This window comes from Sorex araneus, chromosome 5, assembly GCF_027595985.1.
Source record: "Sorex araneus isolate mSorAra2 chromosome 5, mSorAra2.pri, whole genome shotgun sequence".
Classification (NCBI taxonomy): Eukaryota; Metazoa; Chordata; class Mammalia; order Eulipotyphla; family Soricidae; genus Sorex; species Sorex araneus.
The window spans coordinates 27828133-27852820 of NC_073306.1; the positions used below are offsets into that span (position 1 = coordinate 27828133).

General features: G+C 39.8%; 1 protein-coding gene and 1 non-coding gene across 2 annotated transcripts in view; one reads left to right on the forward strand and one right to left on the reverse strand.

Annotated features, from left to right (window-relative positions):
- STIL (STIL centriolar assembly protein) overlaps window positions 1-24688 on the forward strand; it is a 45419-nt gene that overhangs the window by 15585 nt on the left and 5146 nt on the right. Inside the window, exons 10-16 of the mRNA XM_055139510.1 lie at window positions 5488-5597; window positions 8572-8686; window positions 8880-9821; window positions 14128-14290; window positions 15774-16005; window positions 18734-18944; window positions 20960-21207. Coding sequence (XP_054995485.1) covers window positions 5488-5597; window positions 8572-8686; window positions 8880-9821; window positions 14128-14290; window positions 15774-16005; window positions 18734-18944; window positions 20960-21207 — 2021 coding nt within the window. The remainder of the gene's footprint in view (window positions 1-5487; window positions 5598-8571; window positions 8687-8879; window positions 9822-14127; window positions 14291-15773; window positions 16006-18733; window positions 18945-20959; window positions 21208-24688) is intronic.
- LOC129405430 (small nucleolar RNA SNORA26) lies at window positions 8129-8248 on the reverse strand. Its single transcript, XR_008630575.1, has one exon. It is a non-coding gene; the product is annotated as a small nucleolar RNA SNORA26 (small nucleolar RNA).

Genomic DNA, 24688 nt, shown 5'->3' on the forward strand with positions numbered 1-24688 from the left:
CCCACCACCATTCAAGCCTGCCTGCTAGGGGCAGATACTGGATCATTTATTGTCCCTTGCTAGGGCGTTTGCCTTGCATGAGGCCGACCCAAGTTCGATTCCTCCATCCCTCTCGGAGAGCCTGGCAACTTACCGAGAGTATCCCTCCCGCATGGCAGAGCCTGGCAAGCTACCTGTGGCAAATTTGATATGCCAAAAACAGTAGCAACAGGTCTCACAATGGAGATGTTACTGGTGCCCACTTGAGCAAATCGATGAACAACAGGACGACAGTGCTACAGTGCTAATTTTTAATATCACGGATGCCATAGCCGTGCACTTCTAGAAGCCTAGATTGTAGATGGTTGGGTTCCAGAAATGGGTTACAGAAATTTCTACAGAAATGGGCACTAATCCATTTTGGGATTCATTTGGGCTTCTCTGGACCAGGGCTGTTGGTACCCTAAGATGGCACCCGGAGGCACATTGTGGGTGTGACAGCCAGGCCAACAAGCGGGCGGGGAGCCAGGGAGGGACAGTCCGGCACCTCTCCCGCCACAAGGCATGAAGATTTAGTCCTGAACCCACATGGGTTCAAACCCACCTGGGCCTGCCTTGTGGAAGCTCTTGGTCGCCAGGATTCCATCTGGAGTAGGCAGGGAGACTGCACCTGCTCCATCTAGGGTGCCCTGGTGAAATTGGCTCGGTATAGGGCCTGGAGAGATTTCCAGCTCTGTGTTATCTTCTAGGACTTGCTGCTTTGTCTCTGGCTTTTGATCTCTTTCAAGATTTATTTATGGGTCTCTGAAGGCCAGTAATAGAGTTTACACAGTGGTGCTGAAATTGGTTCGTGAGGGTAACTCCCATTGCTTCCATGTGTATTGGGAAGTGGGGGGAGGTAGTCCACCCCAACTCTGAAAGCCTGGAGATCTCAGTCACAAAACCCACATACCTGAATTTTCAGCAGATTATGTCTTGTTGAGATCCATCCTGATACGGTAGAGTCAGGTTGGGGGGTATGGCGGCGATTTTGGATTGTGGAAGCAAGCAGCTGTTGGGGGAGGCACAGGCCAACCTGCTCCCCTCCAATTTACCCCAGTCTGTTCAGCCATGCACGAGTCCAAGATTAATTGTGGTTTTTGATCTTTTTTGAGATTAATCTATGGATCTCTGAAATAAGGCCAATAAATGAGCTTGCGTAGCTGAACTGGAGGTGGTTTGTGGACATGGCTCCCACATACCTAACTTTTGGCTGTTTAATTTCTTGGAAAACTTGGTCCCAAGTTGTCGGGGTCCGGCCAAAGGCCCAGCAGCAATTTTCTTTTGTCAGAAAGCCTGAAGTCACCATCAGGCTGCTGATGTACTCTCCCGTAGGTACAGGTTGACTGACCTGTTGGCGGCACCATACCCCCATTAATGATTTAGAGTTGCATGTCAATCTTGCCTTTACCAGCAGTCTTTACCCCCTAAAATAATAAATTGTTAAACTGTGTGTATTTAGTCTTGTTGAAAGTTAACTTCATTTGTGGTTAATTTTGTTTGTAAATTAAATTTTGGTGATGGGGCATAACCAGCAGTGCTAGGAGCAACCTCTAACACTGTGCTCAAAAGCCTCTCCAAGCAGGGGACTATGTGGTTCTGGGGATTAAATTCAGGACCTGCCACATGTGAGACACTAATTGATTAAAATTAATTTTTATGTTGTTATTTTGTATTGAGAGATAGCTTGTGATTTTAGTGTTTTCCTTGATTTTTTAAGATAAACTGGAATAGCATTAAACTGGTGTCTGTAATTTTAACATTTAGAGTAGATTATTATATACTTTAAAATAGTATAGGGGGCTGGGGCAATAGTTTAGTGGGCTAGAGAGCATGTTTCGCATCGAGGAACCTCAGACCCAGTTCCTGGCATCATGTGGTACCCCAAACACTGAGCTACATAGACAACCCACCTCAGCACCACCAGGTGTGACACCAAATAGCAAACAAAAATCTAAGTTTGTTTTTTGTTTTGTTTTTTAAATGGAAAAGTAGATCCTTGAAATAATAGTGTCATTTAAAACATTCGGAGAACACTTTGGTTTCATTTCACTCCTAACTCCACACTAAGGAATTAGTCCTTGCGGTGCTTGAGGGACCATGTGGGATGTCAGGTTTGGCCACATTCTAGGCGGGTGCCCTACCCTCTATATTATCTCTCCAGACCCAGGAAATGTATTTCTACATAATAAGACTTGAAAGTTGAAATAACAGTCTGATCCCTAGGCTACAGAAAGAATTAGCAGACATGAAAATATTTATCTCATTGTAATCTCCATCAGAGTTCTTGGGGGTGGGTAAGTGCTAGGTGAATCTTTTAAATAAACCTACTGTTACAGGTCTTTATAGTCTGCCTAAAATGCTGAGTTAGCTATGTTGTAAATAGATGTACAGTCCTCATCTGGGCATTGTTACTGTACTCACAGAGCCAGCTAAGATAGGGTTAGCATAACTTTATTTAAAGGCCTTAGGTTTTTAGAATGTTAAATAGCACTGGTTTCTACTCGTGCTCATCTACATTATCTCCTAACAGAGACCCTGTCCTTTGAAACCAAAGGTGAACTCATCTCTAGTGAGGAAGATCCTACAGGACATCTTTCCTCACTTAAGGCTATTTCATGCACATTGATAATATGTGGTTTTCTTTCTTGAACACTTCTCTGTTTTTCTCCCCTCACATCTGTCTTAGTAAGTTTCGATAAAAATTCTTGTTTCACCAAAAGAAAAAAAAATTGGGGAGGGAGGAATGTTGTAACTGGTTTGATCTTTTGTCTAGACCACTAAAACTTTGTATGAGTAGTAAGTCTGTTTTGCTTATCTATCATTCATATATTCACTGGAGTAGCACTTTTAATGTCCTTTAAGAACTTGTCCTATGCATTCACAACTTGACTGACATTTTTGGTTACTTTTGGTAACACCAGGCTTACTTTTGGTCTATCTAAGCGAAATTTCAGTATGCCTTCCTCAAAGTATGTCTTCCTCAAAGTTTATTTCTAGCTTTGGATTTCAAGAGAGAGATGTGTTCCAACTGAAAACTTAAAAGCCATTGTAGATTATTTATTGGCTCAATTTCAGTATTGTACATTTGGTAAGAACATAACATTTATTCGCTTCTCTTCCCTTCTTATATGGTCATGGTTACAATGTAGTCACACCACAGATCACTTTTTACCGATCACCTTAGTAGACATAACAATAATAAAGTTTGAAATGTCTTGAGAACGGGACCAGAGAGGTAGTACAGTGAGTAGGGCATTTGCCTTGCACACAGTTGACTTGGCTTCTATCCCTAGCACCCCATATGGTCCCCCAGGCTTGCCAGGAATAAGGCCTCAGCACCTCCAGCTATGGCCCAAAAAACAAATAAGGAAATAAATGGAATATTTTGACAGCTATAAAATGTGACACAGGCAATAGTAAGTATATCCTGCTAGAAAAATAGCCCTGCTTTCCTACATAAAGCATTATACCAGACCTTCAGTTTTTAAAAAATTATAATAATTTGGGGCCAGAGTGATAGTACAGTGGGATAGGGCATTTTCCTTATACATCGCCAACCCGGGTTCCATCCCTGGCATCCCACATATTTTCCGAGCACTGCCAGGAATAATTCCTGAGTGCAGAGCCAGGAGTAACCCCTGAGCATTGCTGGGTATGACCCCAAAATAAAAAAAAATTTTTTTTAATTGCGATAATTTAAACTGTAATAAAATTAGATATATTCATACACATGCACGTTATGTATACACACAAAGAATATTATTCAGCCGAAAGACAGTCTTAACTGTATGCAACACAATAAATCTTGAGGGCCTTTGGGCTAAGTAAAATAAGTCAAACAAAGATAAAACTGATATAATTTAGAATCTTTAATAAAAAGTAGCACAATTGACACCCTGTATCTATGGGTTTCGCATCTGGGGATTCAGTCAACATCAGACTGAAAATACATGCTATGTTGTTAGGTCTGTTCTAATTCTTACAGGATAAAGAAAAAAAATATGTAGCATGGACTGCGATTTATGGTAGTGTGTTATATATTGAAAGTAATTATTAGAATGGATCTTCAAAGTTCTTATCACTAAAATAATTCATAATTGTATGATGATGAATATATTAATTAGAAATCATTGTAGTGAGCATTTTGCATTATATCATCACTGTCATCCCGTTGTTCATCGATTTGCTCAGCAGACGCCAGTAACGCCTCCATTCGTCCCTGTCGCATGCTAGTATAGCCCCATGGCATATTGGGGGCTCTTTCAGGACCAGGGGAATGAGGACCGTTGTTGTTACTGTTCTGGGCATATTGAGTACGACACAGGTAGCTTGCTAGGCTCTGCCGTGTGGGGTGGAATACTCTTGGTAGCTTGCTGGGCTCTCGAGAGGGACGGAGGCTTTTCGGGCGGCCTCTAATCGCCTTTACAGGTGGTCCCAGTCTACCGAATGTAAGCTTTTGGCTCACTGGCATATTGTAACAATCTGCACACTGACAAACATGCACCTGCCTGCGTCTCTGGGCAGCACCTGTGGCCAGAGGTTGATCTCCTTGAGGTTGATGGAGTGTGCCCAGAGGTTATTGAGCAGCTGGCAGAGCAAGACCCTATCACAGAGGGCCTGTACCAGGTCAGACACCTGCGCCGAGTCCCAGGTCACCTGGTGACCTGACAGCACCCCACAGTGGATGAGCCACTACATGCATTGCCATCATGGCTCTGTGTTCCACGGCGCTGTGACTTGACCTGACTGGGGCAGGTGGCGATGCTGCAGCCATCGCTGTGGTTTCTGCATGCCCCACAAACGCCATTCTGTCTGAATCTTGCAAAACAGCCAGCAATGTCCATCAGGAATCACGCAGAGTTCCAGCAGGGATCACGCGTAGAGTTCCATGCCTGGTGTGCTGAGCTGCATGTTGTTTTAAGGCGAGATGGTGAGCCGGTTCGGGAGAGTGTGAGGGGTTCAGGCGGCATCAGTGCCATTTTGCCTTCAATCAAATGTGATGTGGTAATTATGGAAAATGAGTAGGGAGTGTCTTATGATGTGTCGCACGACTGTGAAAGTGGTTTAGAAATATACATTATATTATATACAGATAACAAATTTTTGTACGCTTGAAATTAATGTTATGTCAAGTATATCTCAATAAAAAAAATTTTTTTTAAAGGAAGATTATGGGGCTAGAGTGATAGTACAGTGGGTAGGGTGCTTGTCTTATATGTGGCTAACCGAGGTTCAATCCCTTTCATCCCATGTGGTCCCCTCAGTCCCTCCAGGAGTGATCCCTGAGTGCTGAGCCAGGAGTAGGTTCTGAGCACAGTTGGATGTGGCCCAACAACCAATAAAATAAAAGAAGATTAAAATTACAGAAATCTTCCTCTAGTGTTTTAGAGCTACTTTTCCTATAAATGACTTTTTTTTTTTTCATTTTTGTTGAAGTCAATTCTCAACATACCGACTTTATTTCAGAACGTTGAACCTTCGGACAAAAATCTAATCCAGTTTGAACTGAGTGCCGAGAGCCAAAATGCCGAAACAGAGTTTTTCAACAAAATTTCCAAGAATTTTCCAATTAAGAGGTAACGTAACTTTACTATTGCGTGCTTAATTAATACTTTCATTAATTTTTTTTAATTTAAATTTTATTGAATCACCATGTGGAGGGTTACAAAGTTCTCAGGATTATGTCAGTTATACAGTACTCAAACACCCTTCCCTGCTTTCATTAATTTTTGATGAGCTGTTTCAGCTAGTACTGTGGCCTAATCAAGTTGATGCTTAAAGTCAACCCTCCACATCCTTTATCTACCCTGCCCATTCTCTTGTGTGCCAAGTAATGTGCTTGGAATCTGTTGGCCTGAATTTATATGTAGGGAGCTAAGGAGATAGCTCAAAGGACTAGTGTGCATACTTTGCATGTGGGAGGCTGGTTCAATCCCTAGCCCTGCATGGCCTTGAAAACACCTCCAGGAACACTCTGCAGCAGTGCACTGGCAGTAGCCCCTGCACATTGCCAGGTGTGGCCCCCAAACAAACAAATAAAAACATTAAAAAAAACCCAACTCCTAAATAAAACAAATGCAGGCATAGAATAGAATATATAGGCCAATGATGGATGTTGAATGTTCTCACTTTACACTTGATCTTAGCCAAAAGGCCGAGAAGCAATTGTTCTTACTTTAAATGAGAGGTCTATTAACCTATGTTATACTTGCCAAATTAACAATTTAAACTCAGAGTTACTTTAAGGCGTCTTGTAGTATTTTTTATTTTTTTTTTCTTGTAGTATTTTTTATTGGTAAAAGGAATGCCTTACATGTGTGAAGTCTCTGGTTTGCTTGATCTCTGTCATAGCAAAAGTAAAAATAATGCTTCTCTATTCTTTGACTCTGTAGTTCAGAAACTATTGTCACTTTTAAGTTGCCTTAGCAGTTGATTTATAATTTTTTTTTCTACTTTCAGACTATTACTTTAACCTGTCTTTGGGCCCCTCTAATACTTTGTGTTTAGTATCTTTCATGTAAAACAAGCTAATATAAAAATTTCATTCTGGATTACTGAGAAAATAGCATTTTTTTTCTTTTAGCAACATTCACTCATTTGTCCTTACCACTTGATTATACTGGTAAAAATTTACTATAAGTTTCAAGTAGATGTCAATTGTTTATAGATGGTGCATGATATGGTAGGTGAGAATTCAGGTAATGATATATTTTTGTGTGTCCAAACCCTGCTTTTAAACTAAAGTATCCCACTTGTAAAATGGAAATTATGACCATTGGTTTATTGTGGTGCTAAAATAAGTTACCACAAATTTGTTGAACTTAAAACAATATAATTTGAGTCAGGAAAAATATCACAAAAGGCTGGAGCATATGTCTTGCATGTTTAGGACCCCAAGTACAGTCCCCAGTATCATGTACCACTTTCCTCAACACTTTAGAGGGCTTGCTCCTGATTCTGTGTTCTGAGATCACTGCTGGTCATCCCAAGGGGACCATATATGGTGCCCGGAAATGAATCTGGGTACTGCAAGACAAGCATCTTGACTACTCTACTATCTCTCCCACTCCTAATTCCTGTTTTTAGTTCCTACTTAATGAAGCTGGATAGAGGATCCAAACTTCCACCAATTCACTGTCTAATACTCTTTTCTCTGGTGTTATATCTAATGTCAAGGGTACTAATTCTGAGAAAGTTCTGGTGATACAGGATGATATGATTGTTATCTGTCCATACTGCCATTTGCTCTTCATTTGCATCTAGTTTTTGGCAGTATGTTTATTCTGTGACCTCCTCACCCTCTTCAGGTCACCAGTTCTATTTGTCATGTTAACTTGCACAGAGGTACTTGGGTTCTTATTCTGAATTCTCCATATTGTTCTTTTAAGGGAGAACTTTGCTTTACTATTACATACCTTTCTGCTTTAACACATCTTTTAGACATTTGGTTTATTTCTTTGCAGGGCTGTGGAACAGAAATACCACTGTGTTCTTTCCAGCTGACAGGGTTCAGAGTAGAGGCCTTTCTGTGGACATCTTCTGACCTAGCTGAGGGTTCTTTTGTTCTTCCGGCTAGAGAGATAAGCTAGGACTCCCTTAGATTGGCTAGGATGCCACTAATGTCTCAGCTCTCTTAGCTTCTGGCCCTTCATTGCTCTTCTATAACCCTTCCTATTAATGCATTTACTTTAAATTTCAGTCTTAAACTATTTTCAGCTCTTGAAACTTGACTTTGTCCTCCTGGGCCATGTCACCTGTAACAATGACTGTGACAAATTAAATGTCAATGGGAGGGGGTGTCCTAGATAGTTTTTCCATGTTTTCCCATCACAGATAACAAAGTCATAGAAAAATGTAATTCCTTAATTGATTTTCTTTTAAATATACTGTTTGATACAGTGAGTGTATTTTCTTGCCAGATTGTAAATTTTCTGATGGCTGGTCCTGTGTCTTATTTATTTTTAATAAATTCCCCAAGGTAAAGTTTATTCAGTAGATGCTCAGTGATGTTCTTTGTTTTTTTTTTTTTGTTTGTTTGTTTTTTTTTGTTTGTTTTTTTTTTTTGGTAGGGTGTGGGAAGAGCGGGAGGGTTGGTGGCAGAGAGGAGAGCTGTGGCTTCAGACAGGATCCAAGGAGGAGTTTGTACAATCTCCTCTCTGGGTTTTTTGGAGACTACTTTACCTTTCTGTGTTAACCTCTGAAAGCACCATCAGCCTTAAGAGGGCACAGACAGGAAAGGGTGGCTCAGTGACAGTCTTGATTTATTCTGACATTCAGAATAACTTTTAAATGTACCAAAATTAGGCAATGAGGGAAGTTTCATTAAGTATGAATCTAAAAGAAGATAGTTCATTCAGTGTGAGTCTGACTGGACCAGCTTCACTGGACAGCTAACTTTGGCTTAAAACATAAAATAAATTGTGGTTGTTGGATAACAGGATAAAAGATCTAGATACTTTGGTAGCATATTAAAGCACTTTATTCCATTTAAAAAAGAAAGAATGAATGAACTAGATTATTGAAGACTTTTTGTCTCCCCACTACTCTTAGGTCTTCCCAAAAATTGTCTCCAGGGAAAATGCCAATAAGTGATCATGACTCTGGTGTTGAAGATGAAGATTTTTCTCCAAGACCAGTTCCTAGTCCTCATCCAGTGAGTCAGAAGGTATGGTTAATCTTAGAGAGAACTATATGTAGTGCCAGTGATTGAACCTGTAAGACAAATGCCCTATCACTCGCTCTAGCCCCACAAATAAATACTTCCTAATAGCTGAATATGAGAAATACCTGCTCCAAGGAAAGTGAGGCATGTATCTTCTAAAAAATGTTTTGCCTCTCTGTTTGTTTCACACTTACAGGTTTCTAAAATCCAGCCTTTAGTTCCTGAACTTTCACTTGTTCTGGATGGCAATTTCATAGAACACCCTCCGCCTAAGCCATTGAAGGTGTTGCCTACTGAAAATCCTCCATCATTGGTTCACCACACTGAAAACTTAGAGCCATCACAACCGCGTCTGTACAACGAGAAACAGAGCCCACAAGCCGAAGCTGGAGCGCCTTCCTTGAGAGGGCTAGCGTGTCCAGTGAACCAAAGCACTACTGCCTCCACATACAGCAAAGTGCAAGAGCCGTCTGCCTGTAGGAAAGGGAAGCCCCGAGGCCCAAGTAGTGTGCAGCCATCTGCTGACACGGCTGGAAAGCTTCAGACAGTTTCTGCTGGAAGTATACACAAAGAAGAGTTTCCTACCAGACCTTCCGCTTTAAATTCCGGCCCATCTGCTCTCTCGCCACAATCCCTCCCACACAATTTTGTTTTTTCAACTCATAATTCTGGAAGACAGGTGGAGCTGCAGGTACCTACTCCCCCACCGCTGTCTTACTATCCCACAAATGTTTGCAGTTGCTGTCAGCATCATGGCCACATTCAATATTCCCCAATGAATTCTTGGCAAGGAATGAACACCGTTGGATCTGTTCAAGACCTTCATTCTGAAGTTCTTCAGAAGCACTCAGTATTTCATTCAAGTGGATGTCCAGCCCTGTACTGTACTGCATGCTGTTCAAGTAGTCCTATGGTGTTGAGACCTCAGGGACTCATGGGTGGTTCTCCCCACAGCAGTGTAGAACCATCTCCCATAGCAAGATTGCCTTTGCATGTGGATTCATGTAACCCTCGGCCTTGTGCAGTGTGCATGCAGACACCCAAGACTGGGTCGGACGATGGCATGATGGGACTGTCTCCTGATGCTTACAGGTTCCTGACAGAACAAGACAGACAGCTGAGGCTACTTCAGGCACAGGTTTGCTTGGAGTTTTCTTCATTCTGTTAAAATCTTGCTATTATGATTTCTTAGAAAACATCTTTGGTAATTTTAATTTATGGAGTAGAATTGCAAAATGTCAGAACTGGAAGGAGTGTTAAAAACTGGTTAAAGAAACTTTGGTACATCTACACAATGGAATACTATGCAGCTGTTAGGAGAGATGAAGTCAAGAAATTTGCTTATAAATGGATAGACATGGAGAGTATCATGCTAAGTGAAATGAGTCAGAAAGAGAGGGACAGACATAGAAGGACTGCACTCATTTGTGGAGTATAGAATAACATCACATGAGGCTGACACCCAAGGACAGTAGATACAAGGGCCAGGGGGACTGCCCCATAGCTAGAAGACTGCTTCATGAGCAGAGGGGAGAAGATAGATGGAAAAGAGAAGGGATCACTAAGAACATGATGGCTGGAGGAATCAGTCGGGACGGGAGATGCATGCCAAAAGTAGATAATGGAACAAACATGATGACCTCTCAGTGTCTTGTGTTGCAAGCTATAATGCCCAAAAGTAGAGCGAGAGTTTGGGGAATATTGTCTGCCATGGAGGCAGGGGGAAGGTGGAAAAGTGGGGGTATACTGGGGATATTGGTGGTGGGGAATGTGCACTGGTGGAGGGATGGGTGTTTGATCATTGTGTAATTGTAACCCAAACATGAAAGCTTGTAACTATCTCACAGTGAGTCAATAACATTTAAAAAAAAAAAAAACCTGAATTCTAGGGCTGGAGAGATGGACATTGGATAGGGTGCTTGCCTTGATAGTCCTGAGTTTGATCCCCAGCATCCCATGTAGTCCCTCTGAGCACCAACAGGAGTAATTCCTGAGTGCAGAGCCAGGAGTAACCCCTGAGCACCTTTGGGTGTGACCCAAACTGGCCCCTCTCCCCCAAAAAGAATGAAACCGAATTCTATTTTTTTTATTTTACACAAAAGTAAAATAAGAATTTGAGAAGCAAAATAATTTATTCAGTGACACATTGCTAGTTTGATAAAACCAGACTTGTAAGGAGTAAAACACCAAGCCTTCTCTGTCTTGTTGCACATTCTGACTTACAACAAAACTGCATTCTTCTTTTGTTAGCCTCTAATAAATACAAGTAAATACATAGATAGGCCCAGTGGATTCTGATACAAGTTAAATTTGTCAACTCCATAGTAGGTATACTGCTCTTTTGAGCCAGTGTACCTTTTCTTATATATTTTTTCACCACCCTACTTTATTATGCAAATATATGCATAATTAGTTTATATGTGTGTAAGTTTTTAAACATCTGTTAATAAAATTTATTATAGTCCTTACATGTTTACGTTCTGCAAAGATGATGACATTTTTCAAATTCTACTTAAAAATGCTTTAGATAGGGCTGGAGTGATAGCACAGCGGGTATGGCGTTTGCCTTGCACACGGGCAGCCCAGGTTCGAATCCCAGCATTCCATATGGTCCCCTGAGCACCGCCAGGAGTAATTCTGAGTGCAGAGCCAGGAGAAAAAGATAGATAGATAGATAGATAGATAGATAGATAGATAGATAGATAGATAGATAGATAGATAGATAGAAATGCTTTAGATAGGGGGCTGGAGTGATAGCACAGCGGGTAGGGCGTTTGCCTTGCATGCAGCCAATCCGGGTTCGATTTCCAGCATCCCATATGGTTCCCTGAGCACCTCCAGGAGTAATTCCTGAGTGCAGAGCCAGAAGTAACCCCTGTGCATCGCCAGGTGTGACCCAGAAAGCAAAAAAAAATAAAATGAAGCTTTAGATAGGACATCTGAGGAAAATGCATGATTTGGGGGAATTTTTCCTTTGTTTTGTTTTATTATTTATTTATTTATTTATTGGCCACATTCAGCTATGCTCAGGGTTTACTCCTGGCTCTGTGCTCAGGGATCACTCCTGGTAGTGCTTGGCAGACCGTATGTGGAGCTGGTGATTGAACCCAGGTTGACCACATACAAGGCAAGCATCCTGCTCTCTGTACTAGCTCCTTGACCCTGGTATTTTGGTTTTTGGTTTTAGTATAGGAAATCTCCCCATTGTTCTTGGATACCCAGAAGCCACTTTTCATTATATTTGCTCCAGTGGTGCAAGCCTGATGGATCCTGCTCAGACATGACAATGCTGTGGACCATCAGGGACTCACCCAGCAGTTCTTGAGTGGGGTTGACTTGACATGTCATGCTGGGGATTAAACTTGGAGCGTCAAGTTTTTTGAACACTTTAAGTAAGTGTTCAACAAATGAAAACATTTTTTAAAAAATTTTTTATAATGTAGGAGTACTGCTATTTATTCGGCCATGATTAAGCTGACTGAATTGGGCATGAACTCCACTAAAAAAAATATTTTAAATCCTCACCTTAGGTTTAGGTGATAATAAAGCTCATAGTAGTTAAATAGCTTTTCCAGTAGACATTATAGTAGAATTTTAACTAATCCTAAATTACCAAAGCCTATGATCAAACCATTATAAGTGCACTATATATGCTGTTTTGTACCACAGGTTATATACCCATTATTTTATTTTATTGATAATATTTTCCTTACCATGTTATTCCCTTAAAATTAATGAGATGAATTGAATACAGTTCTATATAGGAAAATAAAAAATAAGAGTGCTAAAAAAAGCAAGTTTCCTCCACTCCTCATGTTTACCCAGAAGGAATTATACAATACTTTTGCACAAAAATTCTAATACAGCATTATTATTATAATAACCAAAAGTGAAAGCAGTCCAGATTCCCATCATCTGTTGAATGGATAACTAACATGGCAAATCTATATAATGGGTTCTCAGTCAATCATCAAAAGTAATAAAGTTTATTTGTGTATTACTAATGTTTTCGTTGAACATTTGCACAACAAAATTGTTTAAGGACCAATATTTTAGAATTCTCAGGTGATTAAATCACACATGAGTGTACTGATAGATGTTACAACATAGCATCGTTGAACTTTGAAAACATTGTGCCAAGTTAAAGAAGCAAGAAACAAGATCACATAATGCACGGTTCCCATTATAGAAAACATATAGAATAGGCGAATCTATAGAAAGTAGATTAGATGTTTCCAAGAGCTGGGGAGAGGCACAGTGGAGAGTAATTCCTAATGGGAACAATTTTTTGCAAGGGTTGATGAAAATCTTCCGGAATTTGATAGTTGTGATGATTGCAAATTTTATGAATTTATTATTAAAAGCCAATCAATTGTATACCATAAAGTAGAGGTGGGAAACCTTTATTTTCTTAAAGGGCCATTGGGATGTTTGTACCATCATGCATGGGCTATAACATACAAGCAGATGGTCGTAGGTAGTCAGTGAGAAATACATGTATCAAGGTGAGACCAACTAACTTCACGGGCCTATATGTCCCCAGGCCAGACATTCACCCTCTCTGAAGGGATGAATTTTTTTCGTATGTGAAATTCTCACTTTATTTATTTTCTGGTTTTTGGACTACACCTGGTTCAGAGTGCTCTGAACTCAGGCATCATTCCTAATGGTACTTGGGAAACTATATGTGGTGCCAGGGCTCAAACCAGGGTCATCTGTGTATAAGGCAAGCACCTTGTACACATCACTAGCTACTCTGTGCTTTGTGCATGGGAGTCCCTCCTCGTGATACTCAGGGCCCATAGATGGTGCCAGGGATTGAACTAGGATTGGCTGCGTGCAGGACCAGCCACCTTAACTCCTGAGCTATCTTTCTGGCCTCATAATTTTGTTTTCAAAACTCACAAGTTTTCTCATCTGTAAACGTGTTTAGTAGTGTACTCTTCATGATTTTGTAAAAATCATCCATAAAAGCCTAGCGTCCTATCATATAAGAGAAAGTGCTCAGTACCTTTTAGCTATTACTACTATTTATAGTTCAGCATAGTGAAACATGGGCATTTCTGATTAACCTTGATTAAAAAGTGTTGTTAAAAAAAATGTCTGGCATTTGGTAGGTGGAGTCAAAGAATTCCTTCTTACTTGTAAATGAAATACAAATAAAATGTTTACCTCAAGTGTTCAGGTTTCACTACATGAGTGTCAATTGGGAATGTTAATCTAAACCACCTGTATGTTTTTATTTTTAAATTCGCACTTAGTCCAAAGTGCCTCTCAATAACGATAAATGATTTTTCACACTGAATAAGTCTGCTTGAAATGCAAGAAAATATAATGAAAAGTCAGCTCATTGTAACTGGGTATTATAATCCATTGTTAAACTCTGATGCCAGTTTTGTTGATTACTTCATTGTCAGCTTAAAATATGTTTTTAATTGATACAGATTCAGCGTTTATTGGAAGCACAGTCTCTGCAGCCCTGTTCCCCTAAGACAACCACTGTTGAAGACACAATGCAGTCTGCTGGGCAGATGGAGCTGGTTTCCATGGAAGCACAGTCTCCTGGTTTGCACATGAGAAAAAGTGTAAGCATTGCTGTGAGCACAGGTAATTTCATTCTTTTTTCGTATAAGGAATTTTTTTGTTACTGCTTTTCATATTCTTTTAAAAATTTATATTGAAATTGATATATGGTCTCAGTAGAAACAAAACCAAGGTGATGGGAATATAACTTGTTTATAATTTTACTCTTTATAAAATAAAACTGTTCATACCTGAAAACTAATATGAGACCACATTACATAAAATGCTATTTGCTTTTGCAATTTCCTAGCCTGAACTCAATTTAAAAAAAAAATCTGGTCTGAGAGAAGGTTTCATTTATGCACTATTAATTAATCTGGGTCTTAAAGGGTATGTGGGATTTTAGTAGGTAGAATTGAAAAGTGGCAGAACAGAATGGATAGAGGATATAATATGGGCTTAATGCCTCAAAAAGGGGCGGGGAACGACTGTTTTTAGCATTCTCTAGAAAACCTTTATCATGTCCCTTAAAAAGAAATGTCTATTTCAGGGGCCGGAGCAATAGCACAGCGGGTAGGGCGTTTGCCTTGCACGTGGCCGACCTGGGTTCGATCCCCAGCATCCCATATGGTCCCCTGAGCACCGCCAGGAGTAATTCCTGAGTGCAAAGCCAGGAGTAACCCCTGAGCATCGCTGGGTGTGACCCAAAAAGCAAAAAAAAAAAAAAAAAAAAAAATGTCTATTTCATTTGATAAACAACTTTTAAGGCCTTACAAAAGATCTGTTAATAATGTAAATGGCATATTCAAATGATTACTCACGCCCACACTGAAAATCTTCTCAGATATCTGTGGGTTTTCAGGACCTTGTGTGATGTCTAATCCTTAGGGTGGTGGTAATAAGAAAGAATAGGAGTCTCTGTAGGGAATTATTGATAGATTTGATAATTTATTGAATACAACAACTGAGGAAGAGAGAGAATTGAAAAGCTACTCCAGTTTGATGCAGTGTGATGTTATATCAGTTTGCTGTGACTCTTTTCTTGATTTCAGAACTTCATCATGATAATGAAATCAAGGGAAACTGAGTACAAAATATTGGGAACTGAAATTATTCCAGAATGAAATGTATTATGGATAAAATTAAAAATGACTCTAGGACTAATCCTAGATGACAGAGGGAATGATGGGTAATAATAAACAGGAGCCAAGTTAGAGGAGCAAAGGAAAATGGGATGACTTTATTCTAATCTGTTGGGTTTGAGAAAATAGTTTCTCCTGCTTTTCAGTAGCTTCCAATGCATACATAACCCCCAGATTGTACTCAGAAGCTGCTTATGTGAAACGCATTTTTGGGGGATCTAGCTGGAACATTCCCTTTTCTTTTGTGTCCTACTTTTTTTTTTTTGGTACCCTGCTTTTCTGACTTTTCTCCTTTCACTTTCCTCTTCATGACATTTCAGAGATGATTGTGTTAATATAGTTAGTCTAACCCAAAAAAGATTCATCAGGTAATTATTTCTATAGTTGGATATTTGTTTTATTGTGTTAAATTATTTAACTTCCAGGGGCTAGCTTGTTCTGGAATGCTTCAGGGGATAATCAAGAGCCCGAATCTCAGCTAAAGCAAGATGATACCAAGATTTCTAGTGAGGATATGAATTTTTCTGTTGATATTAATAATGAAGCCACAAGTCCTCCTGGTAGTGCTTCTTCTTTAAAGGCAGTTGATATTCCCAGTTTTGAAGAGAGTAACATTGCTGTGGAAGAAGAATTTAATCGTCCAGTTTCTGTATCCAAGTAAGGCTTTGTTACTATTCCTGCTATTTTGTCTTCCCTTTTTTGGTCTGTGTATGTGCGCGTGTGTGCGTGCGTGTGTGTGTGTGTGTGTGTGTGTGTGTGTGTGTGTGTGTATTCTCAGAAACTATATGTATTTTTCCTAAATAGTATTTTGATTAGGTTCTTTTCTAATATAATTCCTATGTATCTTATAATTCTGAACTTTCTAGAGATTTCTAACATTCTTTCCCAGATGTCAGTCATTGGATGTGTGACCATTGTTGAATCAGAACTGTATCACTGTAGCACTGTCATCCTGTTGTTCATCGGTTTACTTGAGCAGGCACCAGTAACATCTCTATTCCTCCCAGCCTTGAGATTTTAGCAGCCTCTCTTTATTCATCTTTCCAAATGACTGGAGGCTCTTTCAGGGTCAAGGGAGTGAGACCTATTGTTACTGTTTTTGGCATATCAAATATGCCACGGGTAGCTTGCTAGGCTCTGCCCATGCGGGTGGAATACTTTCGGTAGCTTGCCGGGCTCTCTGAGAGGTATATACGTATATATGTGTGTGTATATATATGTATTACTCTATGAATCAGAACATCTGAAGAAAAATTTTAAAATACATATACTGAAACTTTATCATATAAATTCTTTTTTTGCGGGGAGGCAGATAGTCAGGTCACACTCAGTGGTACTCAGGGGCTTCTCTTGGCTCAGTGTTCAGGGAACTATATGGGTGCTAGAGATCGAACCCAGGTTGGTCATATGCAAGGCAAGCACCTTACTGCAGTGGTATGGCTCTGGCCTAGAAATTCTGATTATTCTAGGTCCAGCTGGAGATGGGGGCTCTACAGGTTGGGTTTCTGCTTCTAGACTTGAGAGGTTTGGTATCTTCATTAAAATATAATTACTCATATTAGTTGAAAATAGCCTATGTGGTTGGTGGTGAGAAATGTACACTGGTGAAGGGATGGGTGTCCAAACACTGTATGACTAATCATGATCAACTGTGTAACTGTGTATCTCACAGTGATTCAGTAAAAAGGTGATTCAGTAAAAAAAGAAAGAAAATAGTCATTCTGATGCTTGGGGAACTGGTAGCTGAAGAAAGCAAACAACTATGTATCATCCATTCTACAGTCTGTGCTAGACACTGAATCGCCTTTAAACCTTTCTACCTAGGGAAATAGGTAAGTTATTTCTCCTGTTTTGTAGTTGAGGAAACCAAGGCCCAGGAAGGAGAGTAAGACATTTGCTTTAGATACAATATATAGATAACTATTATAAATAAAAACATGTGACATTTGAGAAAGTAAAATTTTCTTTTTCTCACAAGGGTCTAGTAGAGAGGATGGCAGAGATAGCATACGCATTAAGCGTGTTTTCCTTACAGGTAGATGATGCCAGTTTAATCCCTGGCCCCACATATGGTTCCTCCAGGCACCACCAGGAGTAACCCCTGAGCATAGAGCCAGGAATAAGCCCTGAACACTGGCAGGTGTGACGCAAAAAGAAGAGTTGAGAGAACACAGCCATTTAGGGTTTTATCACAAGTGACTCAGGGAGGCACTTTGTTGCTAGAGGTCAAACCCAGGGTTCCTGCGTGCAAAGTACATGCTGGAGCCCTTTGAACTGTCTCCCAAGCCCTATCTTTATGGTTTTAGAAAAATAACATTGTAGGGGCTGGAGCGATAGCACCACGGGTGGGGCATTTGCCTTGCACACAGCTGACCCGGGTTCAATTCCCAGCATCCTATATGGTCCCCTGGGCACCACCAGAAGTAATTCCTGAGTGCAGAGCCAGGAGTAACCCTATGCATTGCCAGGTGTGGCCCAAAAAGCAAAAATAAATAAATAAATAAAATAACATTGTAGTTAAAGAAAGCAAACTTTTATTTATTTGGGGGTGATGAGGGCATTCCTAAGAAGAAAACCTGGGGGCCAGTCCAGGAGTAAGCCCTGAGCATATGCGAGTGTGGCCCCCAAACTAAAAAGACTTAGGAATAAACTGTTAAAGCATTTTAAATAAAAAGTCAAAGATGTACCAGAAAAAAACTCTCAGAATGCAGGTATAGCTGTGAGTGTGCATATATGTGTGTATATTTATTTTTTTAAGAAGATGTTTTTTAAAAAGGTTACTCCCTTCTTATCCCTCTTACTCTTTACCCGAATTTACCCAGATTTCTTCCTTTTCTAACCATCTCCTTAAGATAAACTCTTAAGTTATTAGTTTATGTTGTTTTATTTTTTAGTCTACCTTCTCTGTATTTAGCACAAATGAGCAAATTTGTCTGTTTCTTGTGTAATAAATATAACCAATTATAAAGGTGACTATAAATGGCAGCGTATGAGCTCTTTTGACAGGAATCTTAACTGTATTCTAAAACGTAATATATTTAGCTCTTCTAAAAATGTATATAGTGGGGCTGGAGCGATAGCACAGCGGGTAGGGCGTTTGCCTTGCACGCGGCCGACCCAGGTTCGATTCCCAGCATCCCATATGGTCCCCTGAGCACCGCCAGGGGTAATTCCTGAGTGCAGAGCCAGGAGTAACCCCTGTGCATCGCCAGGTGTGACCCAAAAAGAAAAAAAAAAATGTATATAGTACCAAACTGAAGAAAAAAATCGATTGTTACAAACCATAATGCTGTGACTTTAATGTTACTTTTTTTAATGTTACTGTGCTTCAAATATGTTAAAGACGCTTTGATTAACTAACACTTGGTGTGTATATTTTTTCAAGCAGCTCTTCTCCAATTGTGAGAAAAGAACCCAGTGTACCAGTGTTCTTTCCACATTCCCTGGCTGAGAATGTGAGCATGTGCTTGCAGAATGGACCAATAGAGGGCGCCAATAACAATTCTGTAACAACCAAGGAACCAAAAACTGATCAAGTCAAGCAGTCTTTGCCTCATCAAACTTTAGACAACCCAAAAATATACCAGGATCTATTGGTAAGAAAACCTGAAGTGTTTTATTCTTTGTGAAGTGTTTATTTAGTTGGGGCATAAGTTTTTAAGCAAATTGGCACCTTGACGTAAACAAAACTTTCCCCCAAATTGATATGTCATTAATTTAACTTCATAAATTATGATAACCTAAATTTAGTAGTTTACAGTAAGCATGCCAATCATCAGGAGGAAAACTTTATTTTAAAAATATATCCTGCTGGGGGCGCAGAGTGAATAGTACAGTGGGTAAGGCTTTTGCCTTGCGTGCAGCCAACCCGGGTTCAGTCCCCAGCACAGCATGTTCCCCAGAGCACCAGCAGGAGAGACCCAGCCTCCCCACCCCACAATACAAAATATCTTCTTGTACCAAATGCAAACGAAAGTTAGTACCAGAAAGAATAAGCATGTTTACTGGAACTCTGAAAATGAGAAAGTATATTTATGAAAATTAGAAATATTTATGATAAATTTATCTGATGTTTAGATATGCTGGTTTTTATTGAATTAAAATCTAAGGTTAGTCTAAGAAAGTAAAGGAAGTAATGTGGAAACTATAAAGATGAATATCATTTTTCTGTTTCCTAGGGGAGATAGCACTTAAACACCAGTGACTTTTTTTTTGTTTGATTTTTATTTTTGCACTACACCAGTCATGCTCAGGGGTTTCTCCTGACTCTGCTCAAGAATTACTGCTAGTGGAGCTGGAGCAGTTGGACAGAGAGTAGGGCTTTTGCCTTGCATGCTGCTGAGCCAGGTTTGATCCCTGGCATCCCAAATGGTCCCCAAGCACCATCAGGAGTAACCCCTGAGCATCTCCAGGTGAGATCCCCAAAAAATCCAACAACAAAAAAATTTCTCCTGGTAGGGCTCAGAGAATGGTATGGGATTTCAGAGCTAAATGCCCTATTTGCTGCACTATCATTCCAGTCCCAACACCAGTACCAATTATAGGACATTCTGGGAATTCCTTTAAGCAAAGACAACAGGATTAAAAGGAATAATTATAGTGAAAAAGTCATTTTGGAAAGGTGAGAATGGAGCTAGAACTTAGAGGTCAAATGACCCTGAGATAGAATGACCTCCTATCCAAATGTAAACTTCAGAATATTGGACATCTTCATATATATAATTGAAGGCTAATTGAATGTACTTCATAGAGCCCTATTTATTCACCATTGAACACATATTTGTTGTTTACTTGCTGGGTCTTGACTGGTGCTAGCAACTGTGTGTGCTCTGTATGCGTTAGTGTCAAGAAGGCAGAGAGAGTCACAGGATAACTCACTCCAAGTGATTAATAAAAGTCAAATTCTGAAAAAAAGTAAGGATCTAATTTATAACTCTGAAATATCATTTTCAGATGAAAGCACAATTTAAAAATTTTGTGTATAGTTTACCATAATTCTTGAAAACACTAGAAATACTATGATGTAAAATCTTTTGGCTTTAAAATGAACACAATTGGGTCAGAGAGATAGTGCAGGAGTTAAGGCGCTTGCCTTGCATGCAGCTGCAGCTCTGATGGGCTAGAATACCCTCACCACATGTGGTCCCCTGAGCCCTTGAAGCCACCACCAAGTATGGCCCAAAAACTAAAAATTAAATAAAAATGAAAAACACTGAGGCCAGAATGCTTAGTGTATCGGAGTGTATATGTTGCATGTAGGAGTCCTAGAATTGATCCCTATTACCACATGGTTCCCTGCCTGTCTGCAAGAACAATCCCAGAGCATAGAGTCAAGAATAGCCCTAGGGCACCACCAGGTGTAGTCCAAAAACAAACAGGAAAGGAACAAGTTCTAAAAAAACATTCCACGGTTCCTTAGAGTCTGGTGAAAGGTTTTGTTAGGATGAGCTTTGCAAAAGCTTCTTAATATTTGCAGATGTACCTGATATTTTGTTAAGTTTTATAATATGCAGTTTGATTTTCTTTTGTTTTTTGTCCTACATATGCTCTTCATATTTTTGTCTTCTAAGATTGTTAATAGTGACTCTCTAAATGCGTTCTTTTTTGTCAGGGTCAAGTGAACCACTTATTAAACTCCTCCAAAGAAAATGAGCAGCCATCTTCTAAAGCTGTTATTATCAGCCATGAATGCACCAGAACCCAAAATGTTTGTCATACAAAGAAGAAAAGAAATGATTCAGGACTGGTGGACAAAGATTGTGTTCTTAATGCAACTCTTAAGCAGTTGAGAAGCCTTGGAGTAAAAATTGATTCTCCCACTAAAGTGAAGAAAAATGCCCATAAAGTAGATCATGCCAGGTAATCTTAAATTTCTTTTAAAAGACAAATAGGGGCCAGAAAGAGTATAGCAGGCAAGGTGCTTCTTGCACACACCACGTTTGGTCTCCAGCATCCCATGTTGTCCGCTGAGCCTGCCAGGAGTGAGCTCCGAGCACTGCGAGGTGTGTCCCAAAACATAATAATAACATAATAAATTTAAAAATAAAAGATGAATAAATTTTAGATGTATTGTATTCTCCTGAGAGAGGGTATAAGCTTGCCAATCAATTCAATTAATTCATCTTTTTTCAGGTCTAGTATAGATTTGAAAAAGAGTATTTCTAGCTCTGTCCTTTAAATTCTTTCTTTATGTGGGGAAGAGGCTACATGATTATGTGTGAGAGTTATTGTGGGTTGTCTCCTGGATATAGATGCCAATGAAATGCTCTGGGAGCCATGGAAAAGAAAGAGCAATAAGCCTCTAGTCATTTCTGCTGTTTTGGAAGTCAAAGTTCTGGGGACCAATGGGTAGAACATTTTCCTTGCACATGGCTGACCTAGGTTCTTATTCGAGGCATCCCATCTGGTCCTCTGAGCACCACCAAGAGTGATTCCTGAATACAGAGCAGGAGTAACCCCTGAGCATCACCAGGTGTGGCCCCAAAACAATAATAACAAAAAAGTCTGGAAGTTCTGTCCTAGATATTGGATATGCAGCATACATTTATGCCATCTAAGATGCAAAAGTAGTCTTTCTTTCTTTCTCTCTTTCTCTCTTTCTTTCTTTCTCTCTCTCTTTCTCTCTTTCTTTCTTTCTTTCTTTCTTTTTTGATTGTATTTTAAAGATGGTAGTTGAACATTCCTTGCTGGTTGGTCCAATTGTGTCTACTCAGCTGTTCAGATTCTCCATTTAAAAAATGAACTTTGCAGGCTGGAGCGATAGCACAGTGGGTAGGGCGTTTGCCTTGCACTCAGCCGACCTGGGTTTGATTCCCAGAATCCCATATGGTCCCCTGAGCACCGCCAGGGGTTATTCCTGAGTGTAGAGCCAGGAGTAACTCCTGTGCATCGGTGAATGTGACCCAAAAAGGAAAAAAAAAAGAACTTTAGTACATAGCTTGTTTTCAAAAAGAATACAATTTGGAAATTATATTAATAAAGTAGTATGTTTTCTGTTAAGGTTTCTTATTGTTTTCCGATTACTAAAGAAGCCTCATGATTATTTTTGTTTTGTTTTTGTTTTTGCTTTTGGGGTCACACCCAGCGATGGTCAGGGGTTACACCTGGCTCTGCACTCAGGAATCACTCCTGGTGGTGCTTGGGGGACCATAAGGAATGGTGGGGATTAAATCCAGGTCTGCTTCATGCAAGGCAATATGCCCTACCTGCTGTACTATCGCTCCTGCCCCCTTATGGTTGTTTTAAAAATATCAAATATGCAAGAATATCAGATAAGATGCAAAAACCTCTACTTCCCAGACTCTTTAGTTTAATTCCTCAAGGTTATTTTTTGTAACTTTTTATTTTAGAAATTTATACTAGCTCAAGTATATTATGTATATGATAGTGTTACAATTTGGAGGATGTTTTTGTTTAGTTCTGGCTTAGAGATGTTAATAGTTACACTTAGTTCTTTCTAATTCTGCATAATAAATACTCAGTCCTTTGTTGGTGGAATTTTAGACTGATAACTTATTTCCTGTCTCAAGCAATGCTAAGTGGGCATCATTCTACAGAAATTTGTACAAGTATCTTTGTAGGAAAAATTTCTAATTGTTGGCAGGGTCAAAAATATGTTTATCTAATGTGGGTATTAAGTTCCTATTCTGAGCTAACCATGAGAAATCCCATAGTATTGAAGATACCATAGTAAAGATATTTTTGCTCTCATAGAGCTTAGATTTAGGGAGAAATACACAGATAGTTGATTAGAATATTTCTGAAACCTGTGGAAAGGAATAATAAAGTCTGCTGTGGAAGCCCATAGAGGTGCCTATGTAATTTAGTGCTACATGATAATTGTCCTTTATTAAAATTGCAGTATTTAAAAGTCTCTACTGACTTAGATTTTTAAAAATACCTTAAAATGTTTCATTTATATTTTATTGGATATTAATAAGTTCTATGTTATTGTGATTAAAATTGAAATTATTTCTCCAACATGAAGCCAGATTTTCTGTCACTAATCTTCATTTTATGTTTGTAGTATTCTGTCCTCAGCCTATCTGAAGCCCACATAATCTGTTCCCATGATTTGCCTTAAACTTAGGGGGTTTTTGGTTGTGTTATTTATTTTTTTAGTGGGGGGAGGGGGAGACTATTCAGGCCGCAGCCACCTGTGTTCAGGAATCACTTCTCACTATGCTGAGGGGACTATATGTGATACTGGTGATTGAGCCTTCATTGGTTGTGTGCAAGGCCTTACCCAGTGTACTCTCTCTAGCTTCTAAACTTAATTTTACCCTTTAATCTCCTATTACTCTCACTAAGTTTTAGCCTACTCACTATAGACATTTGCTAGGTTCTGTGCTGTTATTTTGTTTTCTAACCATTTATCTTGCTAGAATCTTTATCTTTCAAGGCTAAAATTATAGATGACTTCCTTTGTTAAAGCTGCCTATACTCCTTACCAGAATATCGTCTTTGCATTCATAATACCTTCTTTTTTTTTTTTTCTTTTTGGGTCACACCTGGTGATGCACAGGGGTCACTCCTGGCTCTGAATTATCCTGGTGGTGCTCAGGGGACCATATGGGATGCTGGGAATTGAACCCAGGTCGGCTGCATGCAAGGCAAACGCCCTACCCACTGTGCTATCTCTCTAGCCCATAATACCTTCTTCTTTTATTCTTTTTTTTTGGGGGGGGGGTCACACCCGGCGATATGCAGGGGTTACTCCTGGCTCTGCACTCAGGAATTACTCCTGGCGGTGCTCAGGGGACCATATGGGATGCTGGGAATCGAACCTGGGTCGGCCGCATGCAAGGCAAACGCACTGCCCACTGTGCTATTGCTCCAGCCCCTAATACCTTCTTCTTAATAGATGTACATGTTAGTGTGGTAGCCTCAGCAAGTGGGACTTCATGTATCTGAATTCCTATGTTTCTGCCACATTTAATAGGTCTTCAATTTGCTGATTGAACAAATTCCTACTAACTTGAGTTACAATAGGTAGATTGTACTAATAAGATTTGCAATAAGATTTAAGTCCTACTAATAAGATTTACAATAGGTAGATTTAGTCGTCCTATAATACTTATTGTCAGTATGTCTGGCCTTGTTATCTTCTGACACATAGGACTGTAGCCCTGTCATCCCGTTGCTCACTGATATGCTCGAGCGGGCACCAGTAACATCTCCATTGTGAGACTTATTACTGTTTTTGGCATATCAACTATGCCACAGGTAGCTTGCCAGGCTCTGCCATGCGGGCAGGATATTCTTGGTAGCTTGCCGGGCTCTCCAAGAGGGAGGAAGGAATCAAACCCGGGTCGGCCGCGTGCAAGGCAAATGCCCTACC